The sequence below is a fragment of the Hoplias malabaricus genome, chromosome 14 (genome assembly GCF_029633855.1).
Source record: "Hoplias malabaricus isolate fHopMal1 chromosome 14, fHopMal1.hap1, whole genome shotgun sequence".
NCBI classification, from domain to species: Eukaryota; Metazoa; Chordata; class Actinopteri; order Characiformes; family Erythrinidae; genus Hoplias; species Hoplias malabaricus.
This window is the reverse complement of record NC_089813.1, coordinates 2522483-2543461: the sequence shown is the minus strand read 5'-3', so window position 1 is coordinate 2543461 and position 20979 is coordinate 2522483. Positions and strand designations below refer to the sequence as shown.

Genomic DNA, 20979 nt, shown 5'->3' with positions numbered 1-20979 from the left:
AGCCACATGTTTTCATCATGTCACACTGGATATCTTCTCTTGCAATGCACCATGGAAAGAATCTCCTCATGTGTCAAATCCAGCCTCTGCAGTAACCATCTGCTGTGATATCCTCACAAGCTACATCCACGGCAGTCAGCTGGTTCAGTTGTGTTTGTGCGGCTGGTGATCGTACACCTTCCATCTCCAGGCTGAGAAGAACTCCTCAGTTGGGTTCAGGAATGGGGAACAGGAGGGAGGAATACCATCAGCATTCTGTGATGACTAGCACACCACTGCCTGATGGTGTTAGAATGGTGAAAACTCACATTATCCCAAATTACCACATATTTGGGCAAATCCTCTTGCATCACGTCTCTCTCATGATCAGGGATGAGGTCCTTGTAGAAGGCGTCCAAGAATGTGATGAGATGCTGTGTGTTATAGGGCCCTATAATGGGAATAAGTGCCTTTCTCTGACATAGCAGCACACATTGTGATGTTTCCTACCCATTGGCCTGGCACATCAGCAGTAGCCCTTTGGCCAATGATGTTCCACCATGCCTTCTGCATTTTGCAAGGTTGAAGCCAGCCTTGCCCAGGTCTATAAAAGTGTGGAGTGGTTCTCTTGATTCCAGCTCCATGATACGCTACATCACACAAGGAGTAATGAAGTACATATAATGTTCATTTTGGACAAGAAACAGTTACATACACTTCATCTATAGCAAATGTGTCAGTGTGCAGAAGGGTTTTACCTGTACATACTGGTACCATAGGTATTTCGCTCTCTGTGCACAGCTGTTTCATTGTGATCTGGTGTCGTTTCAGAACCCGGTCAGTGGTGGAGATGCTTACAGATTGAGTATTTTGAAAAACATTGTTGTCCTGTATAACAACCTGCTGGATCTCCCTTAGCCTTAGGGCATTATTTGCTATGACCATTGCACATATAGCCTCCTCTTGTTTAGGTGTGATAATGGGACCTCTGCCGCCCCTATGAGCTAGTCTCGTGGTCCTATATGGTATAAGAATGCAAAAATGCAAAACATAGGATTGAATAACATTTCAGAATGTATGTCAATGATCATCATTACAGCAGAGTGCACTTTTCTGAATTACACACCTGTTCTCTGTACGAAACGTTTGAACATTTGAAGACACAGTTGTTCTTCCAATATTCGACTGCCCCCGGTGACCAGTTTCAGCCATCATAAGACCATGATTTAAAACATGCCTTCCACCACGCAGCCTTACCCCTCTTCTCGACGGTTCACCCTGTTCTAGGCCTTGTCTTTCCATTGTGAGACTTTATGACACTGCAGTGTTTGGTGTCTATATGATGTTTGTCAATTGAAGGTTCATGAGATGCACCTCTGACCTGTTGTTGAGAGCTTTTTGACCATTGTTTGAGCTAAACCTTCACAAATTCCCCTTCTTCACTAAAAGCCAAGATTCCTCTAAGAACAATTTAATAAATTCAGAATAAATTACCAAAGTTTAACAAAAAGGTTTCATAGAAATTTGCAAATAATGCCTGAGAGATTATGACATGTTCAGCACTTTTGCATGTAATGACCCAGGCAATGACCTAAAGCCTAAATGTATTGGAGGAAAAGACAATTCAACAGACTATCAGTAGAAAACATTTTGATTAATATGACATAAACAATTGATAATGCAAAAAACAGTGGACGATTGTACATGACCATCTGCATGAATGCACAAAAGCATTTGTAAAATGTGAAACACAAAGAGAAATGCTATTATGAGGTGCACAAGTGACAAGGAGATGTGAAGTTTGAATGAAGAGTTTTGAGAATTTCTATTCTGATCTGAGAAATGAACCAAATCGACTGAGAAAAATTGTAATGCAATATAGTTCAGAGGAAATGAGGAATAGGTGAAAATATTAGAAGCAGGCTATAGAAATTAGGATTGGGTGAAGGAAACAAGGGGTGGGTGAAGGAAAAAACAAGGTGAAGGGAATGAGGAGTGAGCAAAGGATATGAGGAGTGGATGAAAGATATGATGACTGGGTGAAGGAAATGAAGAGCGGGTGAAGGAAACGAGGACAGGGCGAAGGAAAGGAGGAGTGGGGCAAGGATACGACAAGAGGGAGAAGGAAACGAGTAGAGGATGAAAGATACGACAAGAGGGCAAAGGAAAGGAGGAGCGGGCGAAGGAAAGGAGGAGCGGGAGAAGGAAACGAGGACAGGGCGAAGGAAAGGAGGAGCGGGCGAAGGGTACGACAAGAGGGAGAAGGAAACAAGTAGAGGATGAAAGATACGACAAGAGGGCAAAGGAAAGGAGGAGCAGGCAAAGGAAACGAGGACAGGGCGAAGGAAAGGAGGAGCGGGAGAAGGAAACGAGGACAGGGCGAAGGAAAGGAGGAGCGGTCGAAGGGTACGACAAGAGGGAGAAGGAAACAAGGAGTGGGCGAAGGAAACATGTAATAAACAGGGTGTTAATGAACGGCACACAGGTTAAACTGAATGGTAGCACTTCCATTGGTGTTAAGGGTGTGTTGCGTGATTTGCATATGACACCTTGTGAGAGGTTACTGGAACATAGATGCCATTATTACATAGGACTAACACAGATGATGATTAAAAAATGGTGATAGAAGGTGAACTGGTAGAAAAATATCCAAGTTGAATTAATGAAATAATGTGAAAGTATGATAATTTGAAAATTTCACATTTATTATAAGGTATTGATCTGTATTTGCTGTTTCAATTCACATATTTTGTTTTTTGCAAAAGATACTGGCTGGTGTCTCTTTACTTCCTTTCAGAAGGTTTTGGGGAAGAAGATGTGAGGGTGGTTAGTTGTTCAAGGACCTTGATGTGCTGACGGGGTTCAAACACTCAAACAAGGACAAAAAAATTGTACTAAAGGATTCTGAACAAGAAAATGCAAAGATTCAACACATCATCAACACTGCATGAAGAGTCCACACTGCTGAAGGGCTGTAGTGTGATGCAATTGTGTCTTTTCTTATATGTAGCAGTGAACACAATCCACCGTGCCATCCGCCGTTGCCAGCTGAAACTCTACAGTGCAAAGAGGAAGCCATTTCTAAGCAAGCTCCACAAGCTCAGACGTTTGCACTGGGCCAGGGGTCTTTTAAAATGGAGTGTGGCAAAATGGAAGACTGTTCAGTGGTCAGATGAGTCACGATTTGAAGTTCTTTATGGAACACTGGGACGCCATGTCATCCGGACCAGAGAGGACAAGGATAACCAAAGTTGTTATCAACGCTCCGTTCAGAAGCCTGCATCACTGATGGTATGAGGTTGCATGGGCAGCTTGCATGTCTGGAAAGGCACCATTAATGCAGAGAACTATGTTCAGGTTCTAGAACAACATATGCTCCCATCTAGACGTCATCTCTTTCAGGGAAGACACTGCATTTTTCAACAAGATAATGCCAGACCACATTCTGCAGCAATCACAACATTATGGCTACGTAGGAGAAGGATCCGGGACTGAAATGGCAGCCTGCAGTCCAGATCTTTCACCTGTAGAGAACATGTTATAAAGAGGAAGGTGTGACAAAGAAGGCCCAAGACGATTGAACAGTTAGAGGCCTGTATTAGACATGAATGGGAGAGCATTCCTATTTCTAAACTTGAGAAACTGGTCTCCTCTGTCCCCAGACGTCTGTTGAGTGTTGTAAGAAGAAGGGGGGGATGCCACACAGTGGTAAAAAATGGCCTTGTCCCAACTTTTTTGGGATTTGTTGATGCCATGAAATTTTGAAACAACATATTTTTTCCTTAAAATGATACATTCTCTCAGTTTAAACTTTTGATCTGTGATTTGTGTTCTATTCTGAATAAAATATTAGATGTTGGCACCTCCACATCATTGCTATCAGTTTTTATTCACAATTTGTTTAGTGTCCCAACTTTTTTGGAATCCGGTTTGTAACTGTAAGGGTATGTATTAGAGGTAGGCCAGAGTATGAATTAGGGTTGCCAACTTTCTGAAATCTAAATAAGTAATGCATAAGCCAAGGGACCAGTTTGCATTTGTAAATCCATTTTGACTCTAATCAATCAGGTATAACATATTTGTTGTAAGACATTTAAATGATGCTATAGAAGAACCACTTTTAGTTTCATAAAGAAACATTTTTGTTTAAGAGATGTGTGAATGTGAAAAACATTTTAAATTGTTTAAAAACCCATCACTCGATCTTAAGGTTTTAAATGTATTAGTAAAAATGATTCTTTGTGAAATCAAAAGTGTTTCTTCTATGGCATCGCTCAAATAACCTTTTGTAGCACCTTTACTTTTAAGAGTGTATCTAAAAGACAGTACAAAAATGTCATGATCTTCATGATATTTAACTGAAGCTATTCACATTTAAGTTATTAAATTATTTAAGTTATTTTTTCCCCATTTGTCTGTTTAACATTTGATTGACTCCACTGCAGGTTTCTTTACAGTCATGAACAAACCCACAGTAAACAAACAGCTCAATTACAGACTGTAAATGTATAACTACAAAGTGCTCCTGTATCGTCAGTGGAGCTGATAAAATGGACAATGAGTGATTGTTCAGCGTATAACAGCATTTAAAGCAACATTATGTAGAATTTTTCCTCAAAATTACAGTTTCAAAATCATTGTGATGGTGTAATAGGGAGAATAGACCCTTAATTACAATAGTCACTAAAATGATTATCAGATTGATCCACACAGATCCTGCAGTGCTGAGTTTACAGTTAGAGTCTAATTCTCAGTTACAGTTGTTTCCTTTGATGAGGAAGAAAGTTCCCACAGCGACTCCCAGCAGTCCTCCAGCCAACCCCACTCCACAGAACACAGACGCTCCCACACCGGGGAGAGACACCTGTACATCTGTAACACACACACAAAATCAATTAATATATTTTAAGAAGTCGCCCAAGCCTGCAGTGGGGCTCTGACAAACAACTGAGATCAGTCACTAGGGGAAAATGTGACCATGAAGGGGAGATAACTTTGGGTGCATGTGGTGAGCCCATCCTTCATGCCCATACAAAACACCTGCATCTTGAAGTTGGACCTTCTGGTAGTAACGCAGTTGGTCCTCAAGACCTCTGGAATGCCATTTACCAGGGGCCAGAGCATCTCTTGTGTCAGCATGGCGGTATCAAGGAGTAGAGTTTCAGGGACTGGCAATAGTGGTGGAGCAGTGCAGTGTGACTGATGTGTGGGCAGAGGAGACCACTGCGACTCAGCCCAGAAGAACATGGGGCAGAGTCGTTACAGGGGAGACAGACCTCTCCTCCAACATTGGAGTATTGGTGAGGCTTTGCTCTGCAACTGGAGTCAAAAGAAATGTGGGCTTTTAGAGAGGAGCTATGTAGCTAGCATCTGTCCACCTAGTTCCAAGCATGCAGTGGGGGAATGGAGAACCAAGGACTGTAGCTTAGCCCCTCCCTCCCTAGCTGAAAGGAACTGGTTTGGACCCATTCTACGGCAGTGATAAAGTTAGCATTTCCTGTTCGTTTCTGTTGAATTTATAGTAATAATATTGTCCCTGCTTGTTTTGGAGTAAACACCAGAACATATATTCATACTGAATATATTTTATTTGCATCAATCTAATTTTATGATTGTATACTTATCAGTTTGTGTTGATGTGTGGACACGATAAATGCAGGGGTAGAGACAGTCAGTGAATCCTGAAGTGTCTTATTTTACCGATTGCTCACAGAGAATACCAGACAGCAATGATCTTACATCTGATTTACTTTACCTAACATCAACATTTTAAACTGAGCTCAGAATAAAAGTTTTTACTTTTTTAACACACATTTTAAAACAAACAAAAATCACTATATTGAAACTTTGTTTTTAAAAGAGTCCCCTCCTGACATCTACTCCCATGACAGGGTTTCTGCCTATTTATACCCCTCACTGTAAGCAGTGTTGACTTCTTCTATTTTCATGGAGCCATAACTGAAATCTTACCCCATGTTTTGGTCAGTGCTCTGTCCAGGGCTGTGTGCTGCACACTGCAGGAGTAGATGTCCCCCTCCTCTGGAGTGAAGCTCAGGGTAGAGATCAGTTTAAAGGTGTCATCAGTGTTTGGGTAATATCTGCTGAGACTGGCTTCATCCGTCACGTTCACATTGTTCCTGGTCCAGGACACTTCCACATGTGGAGGGTAGAATCCAGTGATGTAACAGATGAGGGTGTTTTTAGAGCCCAGCTCCACATCCTCCTTGGAGTAGATTGAGCTCTGTGGGGCAACTAGGAGTAAAGACACAACACAGGTATAATACAGACATATTTGCATAACAACAACTTACTTTTCATTCAGGAAAAGCTTGATGTAATGCCTGAATGAATGTGAAGTATGTTTATGAATATTCATTCATTCATTCATTCATTCTCTGTAACCCTTATCCAGTTCAGGGTCCAGAGCCTACCTGGAATCATTGGGCGCAAGGCAGAAATACACCCTGGAGGGGGCGCCAGTCCTTCAAAGGGCAACACAAACACACACACATTCACTCACACCTACGGACACTTTTGAGTCACCAATCCTGTCACCTGGAGGAAATCCATGCAGACACAGGGAGAACACACCACACTCCTCACAGACAGTCACCCGGAGGAAACCCGCGCAGACACAGGGAGAACACACCACACTCCTCACAGACAGTCACCCAGAGGAAACCCACGCAGCCACAGGGAGAATACACCACACTCCTCACAGACAGTCACCCGGAGGAAACCCATGCAGACACATGGAGAACACACCACACTCCTCACAGACAGTCACCCGGAGGAAACCCACGCAGACACAGGGAGAACACACCACACTCCTCACAGACAGTCACCCAGAGGAAACCCATGCAGCCGCAGGGAGAATACACCACACTCCTCACAGACAGTCACCCGGAGGAAACCCACGCAGACACAGGGAGAACACACCACACTCCTCACAGACAGTCACCCGGAGGAAACCCATGCAGACACATGGAGAACACACAACACTCCTCACAGACAGTCACCCGGAGGAAACCCACGCAGACACAGAGAACACACCACACTCCTCACAGACAGTCACCCGGAGCGGGAATCGAACCCACAACCTCTAGGTCCCTGGAGCTGTGTGACTGCGACAACTACCTGCTGCGCCACCGTGCCGCCCTATGTTTATGAATATTTATATTTGTTTTCAGTTAAAACAAAGTTTTATTTAAAAATACAAACATGGAATCTCAGAATTATTAAGAAACAGTAAATGGTAACCCTTTCTATGAAATCCATGACTAAGAATTTATAAACGCACTCGTAACGAGTTATGATCTATGAAAAAGCTTAGTAAACATTACTATAAGTATTTATAATGCAGTTTTACATTATAAATGCATTAAATATGGGCGGCACTGTGGTGCAGCAGGTAGTGTCACAGTCACACAGCTCCAGGGACCTGGAGGTTGTGGGTTTGATTCCCGCTCCGGGTGACTGTCTGTGAGGAGTGTGGTGTGTTCTCCCTGTGTCTGTGTGGGTTTCCTCCGGGTGCTCTGGTTTCCTCCCACAGTCCAAAAACACACGTTGGTAGGTGGATTGGCGACTTGAAAGTGTCCGTAGGTGTGAGTGTGTGAGTGAATGTGTGTGTGTCTGTGTTGCCCTGTGAAAGACTGGCGCCCCCTCCAGGGTGTATTCCCGCCTTGCGCCCAATGATTCCAGGTAGGCTCTGGACCCACCGCGACCCTTAACTGGATAAGCGGTTACAGATAATGATTGAATGAATGAATGAATGAATGAATTAATGAATGCATTAAATATTAGAGTCATGGCAATTATTGGCACCCTTAAAAATCACTGAAACAACACTTAGAAATTAAGAAAAAATCTAAAAGTATCACGTAAAAAAGCTTATAAAGTGGTATATAGTGATATTTCAAATGAAAATTTTCTTTATTTAGTTTAACACAGGTCTTCAATCATATAATCAGTCATTCAGCCTGTTCAAAAATGGAGAATCATTTATTCCACTGAAATGGACCAGAGAAATCAATCAATCAAATTTTGTTTATAACATGCTTTTCACAACAGAAAGTTGCCACAAAACAGCTTTACAGAGATCTGGGTCTGAGTTCCTATGAGCAAGCGAGGGGTAACAGTGGCAAGGCAAAACTCCCTCAGCACATGAGGAAGAAACCAAGACTCACACAGGGAACCCATCCTCCTCGGGTCGACACCAGACACACAACAGAGAACAGAACAGAAGTGAAAGTGAACTGATGACAGATGAAGGGGTTATAGTAATGTGAATGTAGTATATAGTGATGTATGAGGAAGTCTGAGGAAGGAGAAGGTGATCAGTGATTCTGTGTGAGTTAAAAGTAGGTGCAGAGTTAATTTGAGATAAAACAGCATGGCCAAGCATGATAGTGTAGATGAGACAAGGCCAGGATCTTGTACAGGACACAGGGGCTGGATTCGTATTTTTCAATCTGAATTTTTTTACTCTGAATATTTCACCACAGTGCGGCACGGTGGCGCAGCAGGTAGTGTCGCAGTCACACAGCTCCAGGGGCCTGGAGGTTGTGGGTTCGATTCCCGCTCCGGGTGACTGTCTGTGAGGAGTTGGTGTGTTCTCCCCGTGTCCGCGTGGGTTTCCTCCGGGTGCTCCGGTTTCCTCCCACAGTCCAAAAACACACGTTGCAGGTGGATTGGCGACTCGAAAGTGTCCGTAGGTGTGAGTGTGTGAGTGAATGTGTGTGTGTCTGTGTTGCCCTGTGAAGGACTGGCGTCCCCTCCAGGGTGTATTCCCGCCTTGCGCCCAATGATTCCAGGTAGGCTCTGGACCCCCCGCGACCCTAAATTGGATAAGCGGTTACAGATAATGGATGGATGGATGGATATTTCACCACCTCAAAATTTCAAGTTTATCAAATGCTATACAAAAAGTATTTAGATATAATATATATTTAAATAAATATAATTCAAATATACAAAATTCAAAGAAATATAATATAATATACTATAATATAATAAAATATAATATAATGGCGGCACAGTGGTGCAGCAGGTTAGTGTCGCAGTCACACAGTTCCAGGGACCTGGAGGTTGTGGGTTCGATTCCTGCTCCATGTAACTGTCTGTGAGGAGTGTGGTGTGTTCTCCCCGTGTCTGTGTGGGTTTCCTCTGAGTGACTGTCTGTGAGGAGTGTAGTGTGTTCTCCCTGTGTCTGCGTGGGTTTCCTCCGGGTGACTGTCTGTGAGGAGTGTGGTGTGTTCTCCGGTAAGTGATTTTAAGGATACACTTACAGATAATGGCCATTTGTTTGCCCATAGTAAGGGTATATCTACAAAGCTTGCTCTAAGAAATATTAAAATTTGTTACAGTATCAAGACTGTGTCTGTCCCCCGAATCAAACTTAAACCCAAAAAATATCAAACAGCGTGCCACTAAGCGTAATCACTATTAAACCATCAGATACAGAGGGTAGTATCATCCCCACAGACCTAAAGTTTGGCCTACTCAATATAAGAGCACTTAACTCTAAAGCAGTCATTATACATGAAATAATAATGGATCAGAAACTTGATGTTTTATGCCTTAGAGAAACTTGGGTCAGAAATGATGAATATTTAGCACTAAATCAAGCCACTCCTACAGGCTATAAATATGTACACAGCCCCAGACTGACAGGCAAAGGGGGTGGATTATGTATAATTTACAAAAATAATTTAATTATTAACCAAAAACATGGTTACAACTGTACTTCCTTTGAAATTATGTACATTAACATAGAACACTATCTCCTTATTAAACATTTATAGACCACCAGGAACCTATTCAGAATTTATTAAAGAATTTGGTGAACTAGCCGCTAATTTAGCAGTGTCATGTGATAAGTTAATAATTGTAGGAGACTTTAACATTCATTTTGAGAAAAGTGATGATCCCCTAAAAAAGGCGTTCACATTAATCATAGATTCTGTTGGTTTCACACAAAATGTATCAGGTCCTACTCATTATTGTAATCACACACTAGACTTGGTTTTGACCCTGGGCATGAACATAAAAAACCTAAATATTCTCCCTCAGTCTTCCACGGTCTCAGACCACTACCTAATTTCATATGAACTGAGTTTAGATATTAAAAAATGCCCACATTATTATCTAAAGCGCTCACTAACCCCATCTACAGCCCCTAAATTTACTGAAAACATCACTGATTTATTGACCTCAGTCAGTAGTCCAGCAGACCCACTGGAGCTGGACAGACTAATGGACTACTTAGATAACACTCTTCGATCAATTTTAGATAGTGTAGCACCGCTTAAGCGTAAAAAGCTACAACAGAAAAAACTCGCTCCCTGGTATAATGAAGAAACACTCACCCTAAAACAAACCGTAAGGAAATTAGAGCGGAAATGGCGGTCGACTAAACTGGAAGTATTTCACTGTGCCTGGAAAGACAGCCTTATCCAATATAGAAGGGCACTCGTCAATGCACGTTCAGCACATCTGTCCTCACTAATTGAAAATAATAAACACAATCCTAGAGCACTCTTTAATGTAATCTCTAAACTTACAAACAATCGGGCAGCTACTGATCCACAGATCCCAGCCATTCACACCAGCAATGCTTTTATGGACTTTTTTAACAATAAGATTGAAAATATTAGACAAACAATAAATACCATATTACTAAATCCAGCCTGTCTGTCATCTGGTGTGGATGATATAGAACAAAACATAGAAGAAAGACTAGAGGACTTTGACCCACTACCACAGCTAGAATTGGAGAAAATCATCTACTCGTCAAATTGTATGACCTGCACACTTGATGCAATACCAACAAAACTATTTAAAGAAGTATTACCAGTCATAATCAATCCCATCTTAACAATCATAAATTCGTCCCTTAGACTAGGTCACATACCCAAAGCATTTAAACTAGCAGTTATCAAACCCCTGATCAAAAAACCGAATCTTGATCCTAGTGTACTATCCAATTACAGACCCATCTCTAACCTTCCCTTCATATCTAAGATCTTAGAAAAAGTTGTGGCCCAACAACTTAGGTCATACTTGCATAAGAATAACATATATGAATAATTTCAATCTGGTTTTAGGCCACACCATAGCACCGAAACAGCTTTAGTTAAGATAACAAACGACCTTCTTCTCGCCTCTGATCGAGGCTGCGTATCCATGCTAGTTCTACTAGACCTCAGTGCAGCTTTCGATACAATTGATCATACTATTCTGCTAGAAAGATTAAAAAACATGGTTGGAATAACAGGAACAGCCCTATCATGGTTTAAGTCTTACCTCACAGATCGCTATCAGTTTGTAAACATAAATAATGTTTCTTCTACTCATACAAAAATGAGATTTGGAGTTCCCCAATGCTCCATTTTAGGACCTTTACTATTCATATTATACATGCTGCCACTGGGCAGAGTTATTAGCAGGCATGGCATTACCTTCCACAGTTACGCAGATGACACACAGTTATACATATCAGCCAAACCAGATGACAAACCTACACTAAAGAAAATGGAGGACTGTGTTAAAGAAGTGAAGCATTGGATGTCATACAATTTCCTTCTGCTAAACAGCGACAAAACCGAGGTTCTCCTTCTAGGTCCAAAACCTGCTATAAATAAGGTATCAGACTTAATACATAATTTTGACTTCTCTGTTCTCCCGAACTCATCAGCTAAAAATCTGGGTGTTATAATTGATTCAGATCTATCATTTGATCAGCATATAGGTAACATTACAAGAACAGCTTTCCTACATCTTCGGAACCTCGCTAAGTTAAGAAATTCCTTATCCCTCCCAGATGCGGAAAAATTAGTTCACGCTTTTATTACATCAAGATTAGATTATTGCAATGCACTTTTATCAGGATGCTCCAGCAGAAACTTGAGTAAACTCCAGTTAATTCAAAATGCTGCAGCCAGGGTCCTCACTAAAACTAGAAAATTAGATCATATCAGCCCAGTCTTATCGGCCCTTCACTGGCTTCCAGTTAAATTCCGTATTGATTACAAAATTATTTTACTCACGTATAAATCCTTACATGGTCTCGCCCCTGAATACCTGCAAGACCTCATCACACACTATGAACCACCAAGATTACTCAGATCTCAGGGCGCCGGCCTCTTACTAGTACCCAGAATTCATAAGACTTCAGCAGGGGGGAAAGCCTTCTCCTACAAAGCCCCTCAGCTCTGGAACAATCTTCCAGCTAGTGTTCGGGACGCAGACACAGTCACTATGTTTAAGTCTAGGCTCAAAACACACTTGTTCAGTTTAGCCTTTGGCAACTAACCTCTGTCTAGTTTAAGGTTGTCATTTCAGGAACTCATGGACATGGAGAATCAGGGTAAACCTGGATGATGTGCTCACAATTTCTCTTGCTTGGAACGAAAGGATGTCTTTGCCTGAGCTCCTTCTGGTTTCCCTACTCCCAGTCTGTTACAGTCTGATCTGTCACTACACTAAAGAAAATATTCACATGCTCTTATTCTCTGCTGCACTCAACTAAACTAATTGCTTTCCTTTTACTGTTTTACTGTTTTCTGAGAGAATGGTGGCCCACTGATGGAAGATTGTTTGCTGGATTCTCCTGCAGACCAGACCAGACCAGCTGCTCACCTTATTATTATTATTATTATTATTATGTAGCATAATGACACTTCATTGGTGATAATTTAAAATTCAATCTATAGTTTGATCAGAGGAGGATGGGTCCCCTTTGTGAGTCTTGGTTCCTCCCAAGGTTTCTTCCTCCAGCCTCGAGGGAGTTTTTCCTTGCCACTGTCGCCTTCAGCTTGCTTGCATTGGGCTTTGATTTAAATGTTCTGTTTTGAAACTGTGAAGCTGCTTTGTGACAACGTCAGTTGTAAAAGGCGCTATACAAATAAATTTGATTTGATTTGATTTGATTCGTGTGTCTGCGTGGGTTTCCTCCGGGTGACTGTCTGTGAGGAGTGTAGTGTGTTCTCTCTGTGTCTGTGTGGGTTTCCTCCGGGTGACTGTCTGTGAGGTGATGGTGTGATCTCCTCGTGTCCGTGTGGGTTTCCTCCGAGTGACTGTCTGTGAGGAGTGTAGTGTGTTCTCCCAGTGTCTGCGTGGGTTTCCTGCGAGTGACTGTCTGTGAGGAGTGTGTTGTGTTCTTCGTGTGTCTGCGTGGGTTTCCTCTGGGTGACTATCTGTGAGGAGTGTAGTGTGTTCTCCCTGTGTCTGCGTGGGTTTCCTCCGGGTGACTGTCTGTGAGGAGTGTGGTGTGTTCTCCCTGTGTCTGCGTGGGTTTCCTCCGGGTGACTGTCTGTGAGGAGTGTGGTGTGTTCTCCCTGTGCCTGCGTGGGTTTCCTCCGGGTGACTGTCTGTGAGGAGTGTAGTGTGTTCTCCCTGTGCCTGCGTGGGTTTCCTCCGGGTGACTGTCTGTGAGGAGTGTGGTGTGTTCTCCCTGTGTCCGTGTGGGATTCCTCCGAGTGACTGTCTGTGAGGAGTGTAGTCAAATCAAATCAAATTTATTTATATAGCGCTTTTCACAACTGACGTTGTCACAAAGCGGCTTCAAAGAATTCCAGTAAGACAAGATTTGACATGAAATGTAAAAACAAAATGTAAAACCCTCAAGTGAGCAAGCTAGGGTCGACAGTGGAAAGGAAAAACTCCCCCAGCTGAGGAAGAAACCTTGGGAGGAACCAAGGCTCACAAGGGGTGACCCATCCTCCTCTTGTCAATCTACTGGTGATAATAGTTAGTAGTCCGTGAGAACTTCAGTGTAGGGGCAGCTTCAAGGCACTTGGTGGTTGCAGGAGCGTGGGCAGCTGATCTGAAGCGTGGAGGAGGATCTCGACAGTCATCCATCAGTGTCCAGACAGACAGGTGGGCAGTCGTTTACTCGGAAAGATGTAAAGGGATGGAATTAGTTTTGAACTGTTTTGTGTTTGTAAAGTAGAAAATATGAACATTTCCAGAGTGTGGCTAATGACTCCGGCAGATCTGACTATGACAGCTTTAACTAAAAGGAGAGAACCAGGAGGACACACAGACACGGGAGCATCCTGAAACACTGGCATCCCTCCGCTCCACCGTCAACAAACCTGAGTGATCGCGAGAAGAGGCGGACGACACCAGCGTCTCAGTTTACTATAATTCCCTGTGTCCATGCACCCCCCGGATCTGCCGCCTTTATCTATGGGGGAGCATTAGCTACCAAAAGATAAACTAAACAAATGAGTTTTTAGCCTAGATTTGAAGATTGCGACTGTGTCTGAGTCCTGAACATTTTCTGGAAGATCATTCCAGAGTTTGGGGGCTTTATAAGAAAAGGCTCTTCCCCCAGCTGAGGCCTTCTGAATTTTGGACTGGCTTATTCGACAAGCCAGACACCAAAAGATGGGAGAGTGTGCTGCATGTGCCGCTGCCAGACCCAAATTGATAACCACCCCAGCACCCTTGTCTGATCAGGTGTATTAGTGTATGCTAAGTATAACAAAAGAGAGAGCCCCGCTGAATTGTGGTACACTGAGTTCCCTTTTTCCACCTATAGATAACAACACCAAAACAGGCCACTTCACACCGGAAAGGGGGGAAGGGAACTACACCTTTATTGTGAAGAACTATTCTAACCCACAGGTAAGTGATGGAGAATTAGGAAAAAGTGAGCATATGAAAAATATATGAATCCACTTATTCATAGATCAGGCATGGGACATTTCCCCAGAGGCAAGAATATAGAGACATGTGACTGTAATAAACAAATAATATAGAGACATGATAATTATTTTAAACAAATTAGTTTTATGGCAAAAATATTAAAATGGTCAAAGGGATACTTGAGTTTATAATTCAGGCCTGAATTCTGTAGAAACAAATGGTGTAGCATGAGATTGTCTGGTACAGTATGAAATACGACTTCCTTAGAAGACAAGGATACTTTTTAAGGGGCTCTTATGATACACTGCGTCCTTGGGGAGATAAGGGTACCTTTTTGTGTCCTATGGAATGCAACCTAATTAAAAAAAAAATAGGAGGGGCGAGGTGATCTCACCCCAAAAAGTGTATGTAAACTGTAGTATGTCATTGTGAGTGAGTCTGCAGGAGGCCTTCTGGGACTGCTCCCCAATGCTTTAAGAAAATAAAGAGCCTGCTGATCTTCCAAGAGGTCGTCTTTCAAGTATTTTTTAAAAAAGAACTAGAAACTTTGATTTGAACTTATTCTTTCAAGTATTATAGTAAGATTAGATACAAAATTAACACGTCGTGGTAACGACATAAGATTGGGGCATATTCCATCCGATTGGTGTAATCACACCATCACGAAAGTCTTCGTAGGCGTATGGGCACAAGCAGGGTTGTATTATTATTGTGGGATGCAGATTTTGGTTGTCAGAATGCCAAAGAAAAGTCAGGGCACATGTGCAATAATGAGGTTGGCAGCCCCGCTCCTTATAATTGGTTCTAAACTACCTGACGCCAATTCTTCTTTGACGCGTCATCGGTGCAGTACAGATCAATTTGATCTCTTTAAGGGTTCTCCCACTTATATAGATGATATTGGAGTTCCAAGGGAGGTGCCAAATCAATACAAACTGGCAGATCAAATAGCAGCAGGGTTTGAAAACATCCCCATTTTGTCTGCACTATTTCCAATCACTCTTGACCCTGTGGAGCTCCCGACGGACAGTTCTGGTGGAAACAGGAGAGTTGAGGTGCACATTTAATTCTGCCGTGATTTGGGCAGCCGTGGTTTTATGTTTTTTGGATACAATCCGGGTCAGCACCCGAACATCCCTTTCAGACAGCTTCCTCCTGCGTCCACAGTGAATCCTGTTGGGTGTGTTTTGTCCGTCTTGGTGGTATGCTGACGTTACCCTGGATACCGTGGCTCTTGATACATCACAAAGACTTGCTGTCTTGGTCACAGATGCACCAGCAAGACGTGCACCAACAATGTGTCCTCTTTTGAACTCTGGAATGTCACCCATAATGTTGTGTGCATTGCAATGTTTTGAGCAAAACTATGCTCTTACCCTCTGCTAATTGAACCTTCACACTCTGCTCTTACTGGTGCAATGTACAGTTAATGAAGATAAGATTGGCCACCAGGCTGCTCCAGTTTAGCTGTGAAACCTCCCACACTACAATGACAGGTGTTACAGTGTTTCAGTTTCATTGTCCAACCCCTATATATATATATATATATATATATATATATAATTAACTGTTAGATATGAAACATAACATGACAAAAAAAAATATGTTAATGTCAAAAAAAATTACATTTTATGTTTTAACAGATGTATAGCATTTGGGTTTAACATTTTAAAATTAGAATAGGTGTATATCAGTATGACAGTTTAATTGAGTACAAAAACACGTGCTTTTTTTGACAATAATGAAGATAACCATTTTTGTTTGAAAATAAAAAAAATATTAATAAAGGGCTCACATTTTCATGCTATGCAACAAAGTTGGGAGGGTTGATGTATGACAGCAATAAAAGAGATCAAGTACATGATTTCTCTCTCTCTTAACTCTATGGTATTAATATCAATTAAAGCTTACAGTATATCAATTTGCAACAGCACTTTCTTCTTGAAAGCCATGTAGCAGATATAGTTAAACAATGAACTATGTAGTCATAAAAATTATTGCACTCCTCCAGATTACAGTAAACCACAGTAAAAACACAGTAATTACACTATAACTCTTTATTATTAAACAATGAGTTATTCTTACCTTTAGCTTCAGCAGAAAGCAGAGCTGCACAGACGAGGATTAAACACAGCTTCATTGTGATCAGCGCAGAGGACACACACTCACACAGGAGAGAGTCCAAACTGAACTCAGTCTCTCTGTGTCTCTCTCTCTAACTCACACAGCTCAGGATCATCAGCCACTAGGAGATTTATTTTTACTCTGACTCTGCCGTCTCCGGGTGAAGTTAGTTTTCAGTCTTGACTCTCAGTAGGACGGTCGTTCAGAACATTAACTCACAATATCACTCTTTATCTTGTATACCACAAGCACTACATTTTCATTTTTATACTAATATTATTTATATTTGTTTTCTTTGGGTTTAGATCAAATTGTGGTTTTGAAATAACTCCATAAACACACATATTGTAGTTTGCTGTATTTCAGTTAGTTTTCAGGATTACTCTGAGTAATGTCTTGAAAGTTTGCCATTAAATCAGGCAAACATTCATTTAAATATATTCCTTATGAACATTGAAATATGCTTTTAATTACATTTAATCTTTCAGCTCTGAATTGACACAGCTACCTGGCCAGTTTTGGTGCATCAAAGGTTTTTCAGGGTCAGTTTGATATATGAATACATGTATTTCTGGATAGATGGATAGAGGGTTGTGCTTGTAAAACAGATTTACATTTTCTAGATAGATAGATGCTCAGTTCTCCTGAAATTAATTAAAAGTACTTTTCTTAGGTAAAACTGCATGTTTTGGATTGTCACAGTGTAAGTAAAAGCAAGGACATAGAATTCTAAAGAACATTCTATACTGCACAAAGATTTTCTACAGTGGTTGGAACAATATTGTTATGGATATGATATTAGTATTTCAATCAATCAAACAAACTCTTTTCTTTTACTTTTATCACACATCTTAAATCTTATAATTAGACATCCAGCCTGTTGAACCAGAAAATAGTAATAACAGTCACGCTGCTGTTTGGTATCATGGTGTGAACAACTCTAATCATGAACCAGAGAAAACAGAGCAGAATGCTCTCTGAGGAGATCAGAAAGACACATCTAGACAAGCAGATTAACACTAGTGCAGAGAGCCAGTTTTGATTTTGGTATAGAAAATCAGCACTGCGCTTAGAGTATATAGTCATAGCAGTCAATTGACCAGCTCTTTGTGCTTCTGAGTATCAGTGGTTCAAAATATAGTGGCATGTCTAGTGTTAAATGCTAAGACTTTAAGACCATATCCAAGCAGCTTGAGGGTTCTGTAAATACAGCTGCAAATACAGCTGTAAATACAGCTGCAAATATTAAGATGTTTAATGTCCATTGGACTGTAGGCCAACTCCTTGGACACAGATGAGAGAAGAAAACTGACCACAGGTTGAACAGAAGGAGAGAGTGAATAGTCGACAAAAAATTCATGGAAGATGATCCCAAAATGATCCCAAAAAAAGACTCCACTGTTGAAGTAAAATCATAAAAAAGCCAGACTGGATTTTTTCTAAAATGCATATATTGACGAACCACAGTGCTTTGGGGAGAATGGTCATTGGACAGAGGCAAATCTGCAGCTTTTTGTCAAGTCATGTTTACAGATGGGAAAAAATAAGCTTTTAAAGAACAGAACCCTGCTTGGCTCTGTGTTGATGCTGCATTTCTATGTCTAGGGCGGCACGATGGCACAGCAGGTAGTGTTGCAGTAACACAGCTCCAGGGGCCTGGAGGTTGTGGGTTTGATTCTTACTTCGGGTGACTGTCTGTGAGGAGTGTGGTGTGTTCTCTCTGTGTCTGCGTAAGTTTCCTTCCGGTGACTGTCTGTGAGGAGTGTGGTTTTGTTCTCCCTGTGTCTGCGTGGGTTTCCTCCAGGTACTCCTGTTTCCTCCCACAGTCCAAAAACACACGTTGGTAGGTGGATTGGCAACTCAAAAGTGAATGTGTGTGTGTGTGTGTTGCCCTGTGAAGGACTGGCGCCCCCCTGCAGGGTGTATTGCCGCCTTGCGCCTAATGATTCCAGGTAGACTCTGGACCCACCGTTAACCTGAACTGGATAAGCATTTACAGATAATGAATGAATGAATGAATGAATTTCTGTGTCTGGCATGGGGGTCTTGAATCTGTGTGGGACACAATGAAGTCTTAAGATTATCAAGGCATTCTGGATTGAAGCATACTGCCCAGTGTCAGAAAGCTCTGTCTCAGTAGCAGGTCGTGGATCCTCCAAATCACTCGACTGTTTTGAAGTGGTCTATGAGTCTTCATCTGAATTTTATCGAACATCTCTGGAAAGAGTAAAAATCTGCATCTGTAGAACACACCCTTTAAACCTGAGATAGCTGGAGCAGTTTGCTCTGGAAGAGTGGGCCAAATTTTCTGTTGGAAAGTGGAGATGCCTCATTTAGAAATACGGAATTGTTTTCAGTGATTGCCTGTAGTTGTTCAACAAAATATTAGGTTAAAAGTCCAAAGTTTTATATTTCATGTTTTTTATTATTAAAAAAAAAACTTTGATGAAACAAAAATCAAAAGCTTAACTTTTGTTAAGATTTTTTTTTTCTTAACTAAGGAATGCCAAATATTTTAGTTTCATGTAGTTTCTGAGACAACTGTAGTTTTTTTCATGGAAGGGTACCAACAAATTTGTCTGTATACTCCCAAGAACACACAAATCATATCACGTCAAAGTTTATTTGTCACTAAATAGTCATTTGTGGTACAATTTCACAGAGAAAATGCATTTGATATTTAAAATAATCATTACAAATAAAGATAAAGGTATGTACTAGAGAATAATGTAACTATGGAGTTATATGTGCAAAGAGTGTAAATCAGAGATATAATAAAAGTAGAGATCTAATAAAGCTCCAAAAATAAACATTAAATAAAATTAAAAGAGATTTATAAAATAAACATAGTATATACAGAAGCAATAATAATATACAGCTATGGCAAATGTGCAAAGAATTGGAATGAGAAAGTTGTGCAGTTGTGCAGTGCAGTGATGAATAGTTCCATGGTGATTGCAGAGTGCAAAATGTGCAAAAACCTGTGCTAAACAAAAATGTGCAAAAACGTAGTGAAGGAGGTATGTGTTGGTTTTCCTGTGCTACACATTGGAGATGTCAAGAGCATTGGATTCTTTGGTGTTCACCTAGAAGAGTATCTCACCTGGACCTGTAACACCAGCTATATCACCAAGAAAACCCAGCAGCGTCTCTACTTCCTGCAAATTTAGAGGAAAGCACATCTCCCTGCTTCCATCCTGACCAGCTTCCAGAGGGAGCCTTGAAATTTTGATACAACATACTTTTCCCTTAAAATGATATATTCTTTTGATCTGTGATTTGTGTTCTATTCTGAATATAATATTAGATGTTGGCACCTCCACATTTAGTTTTTATTCACAATTTGTTTAGTGTCCCAACTTTTTTGGAATCCGGTTTGTATATATATATATATATAAAGACAAGGATGAAGTTAAGAACACGGACACAGCCTCCCTTGCCCGGAGTAGGGTTACTGGGGCCTCACCCAGGAGCCAGGCCTGGGGGAGGGGCTCCTTGGCGAGCACCTGGTGGCCGGACTTTCACCCATGGGGTCCGGCCGGGCTTAGCCCGAAGGAGTTACATGGGTCCACTCTCCCATGTGCCCACCACCTGTGGGAGAGGTAGTAATCCGGGTCTGGTGCATTGTGGATCGGGTGGCAGCCGGGGTCGGGGGCCCTGGCGTTCTGATCCTCGGTTACTGAAACTGGCTTTTGGAACATGGAATGTAACCTCTCTGGGGGGAAAAGAGCCTGAGCTGGTGCGCGAGGTTGAGAGGTACCGGCTAGATATAGTTGGGCTCACCTCGATACACAGTATGGGCTCTGGAACCAATCTCCTTGAGAGGGGCTGGATGCTCTTTTACTCTGGAGTTGCCCAGGGTGAGAGGCGTAAGGCAGGAGTGGGCTTACTCATAGCCCCCCGGTTTAGCGCCTGTACGTTGGGGTTTACCCCAGTGAACGAGACGGTAATATCCCTGCGCCTTCGGGTTGGGGAAAGGGCTCTGACTGTTGTTTGTGCTTATGCACCGAACAGCAGTTCAGAGTACCATGCCTTCTTGGGGACCCTAGAGGGGGTGCTGGAGAACGCTCATTCTGGGGACTCCATTGTTCTGCTGGGGGACTTCAACGCTCACGTGGGTAATGACAGTGAGACCTGGAGGGGCGGGATGGGGAGGAACGGCCCCGCTGATCTGAACCCGAGTGGTGTTCAGTTATTGGATTTCTGTGCTCGTCACAGTTTGTC

The 20979-nt window shown here is 41.9% G+C and overlaps 1 protein-coding gene across 1 annotated transcript; it reads right to left on the bottom strand.

The window, feature by feature from the left end:
• Positions 1 to 2682: 2682 nt before the first annotated feature.
• Positions 2683 to 16789, bottom strand: LOC136666345 (H-2 class II histocompatibility antigen, A-Q alpha chain-like). The gene is made up of 3 exons (XM_066644465.1): positions 16717 to 16789; positions 5950 to 6231; positions 2683 to 4851 (listed from the first exon to the last, which is right to left on the bottom strand). The coding sequence occupies exons 1-3, from the start codon at positions 16769 to 16771 to the stop codon at positions 4730 to 4732; spliced, it is 459 nt and encodes a 152-aa protein (XP_066500562.1). The 5' UTR covers positions 16772 to 16789; the 3' UTR covers positions 2683 to 4729.
• Between the last annotated feature and the right edge of the window lie 4190 nt (positions 16790 to 20979).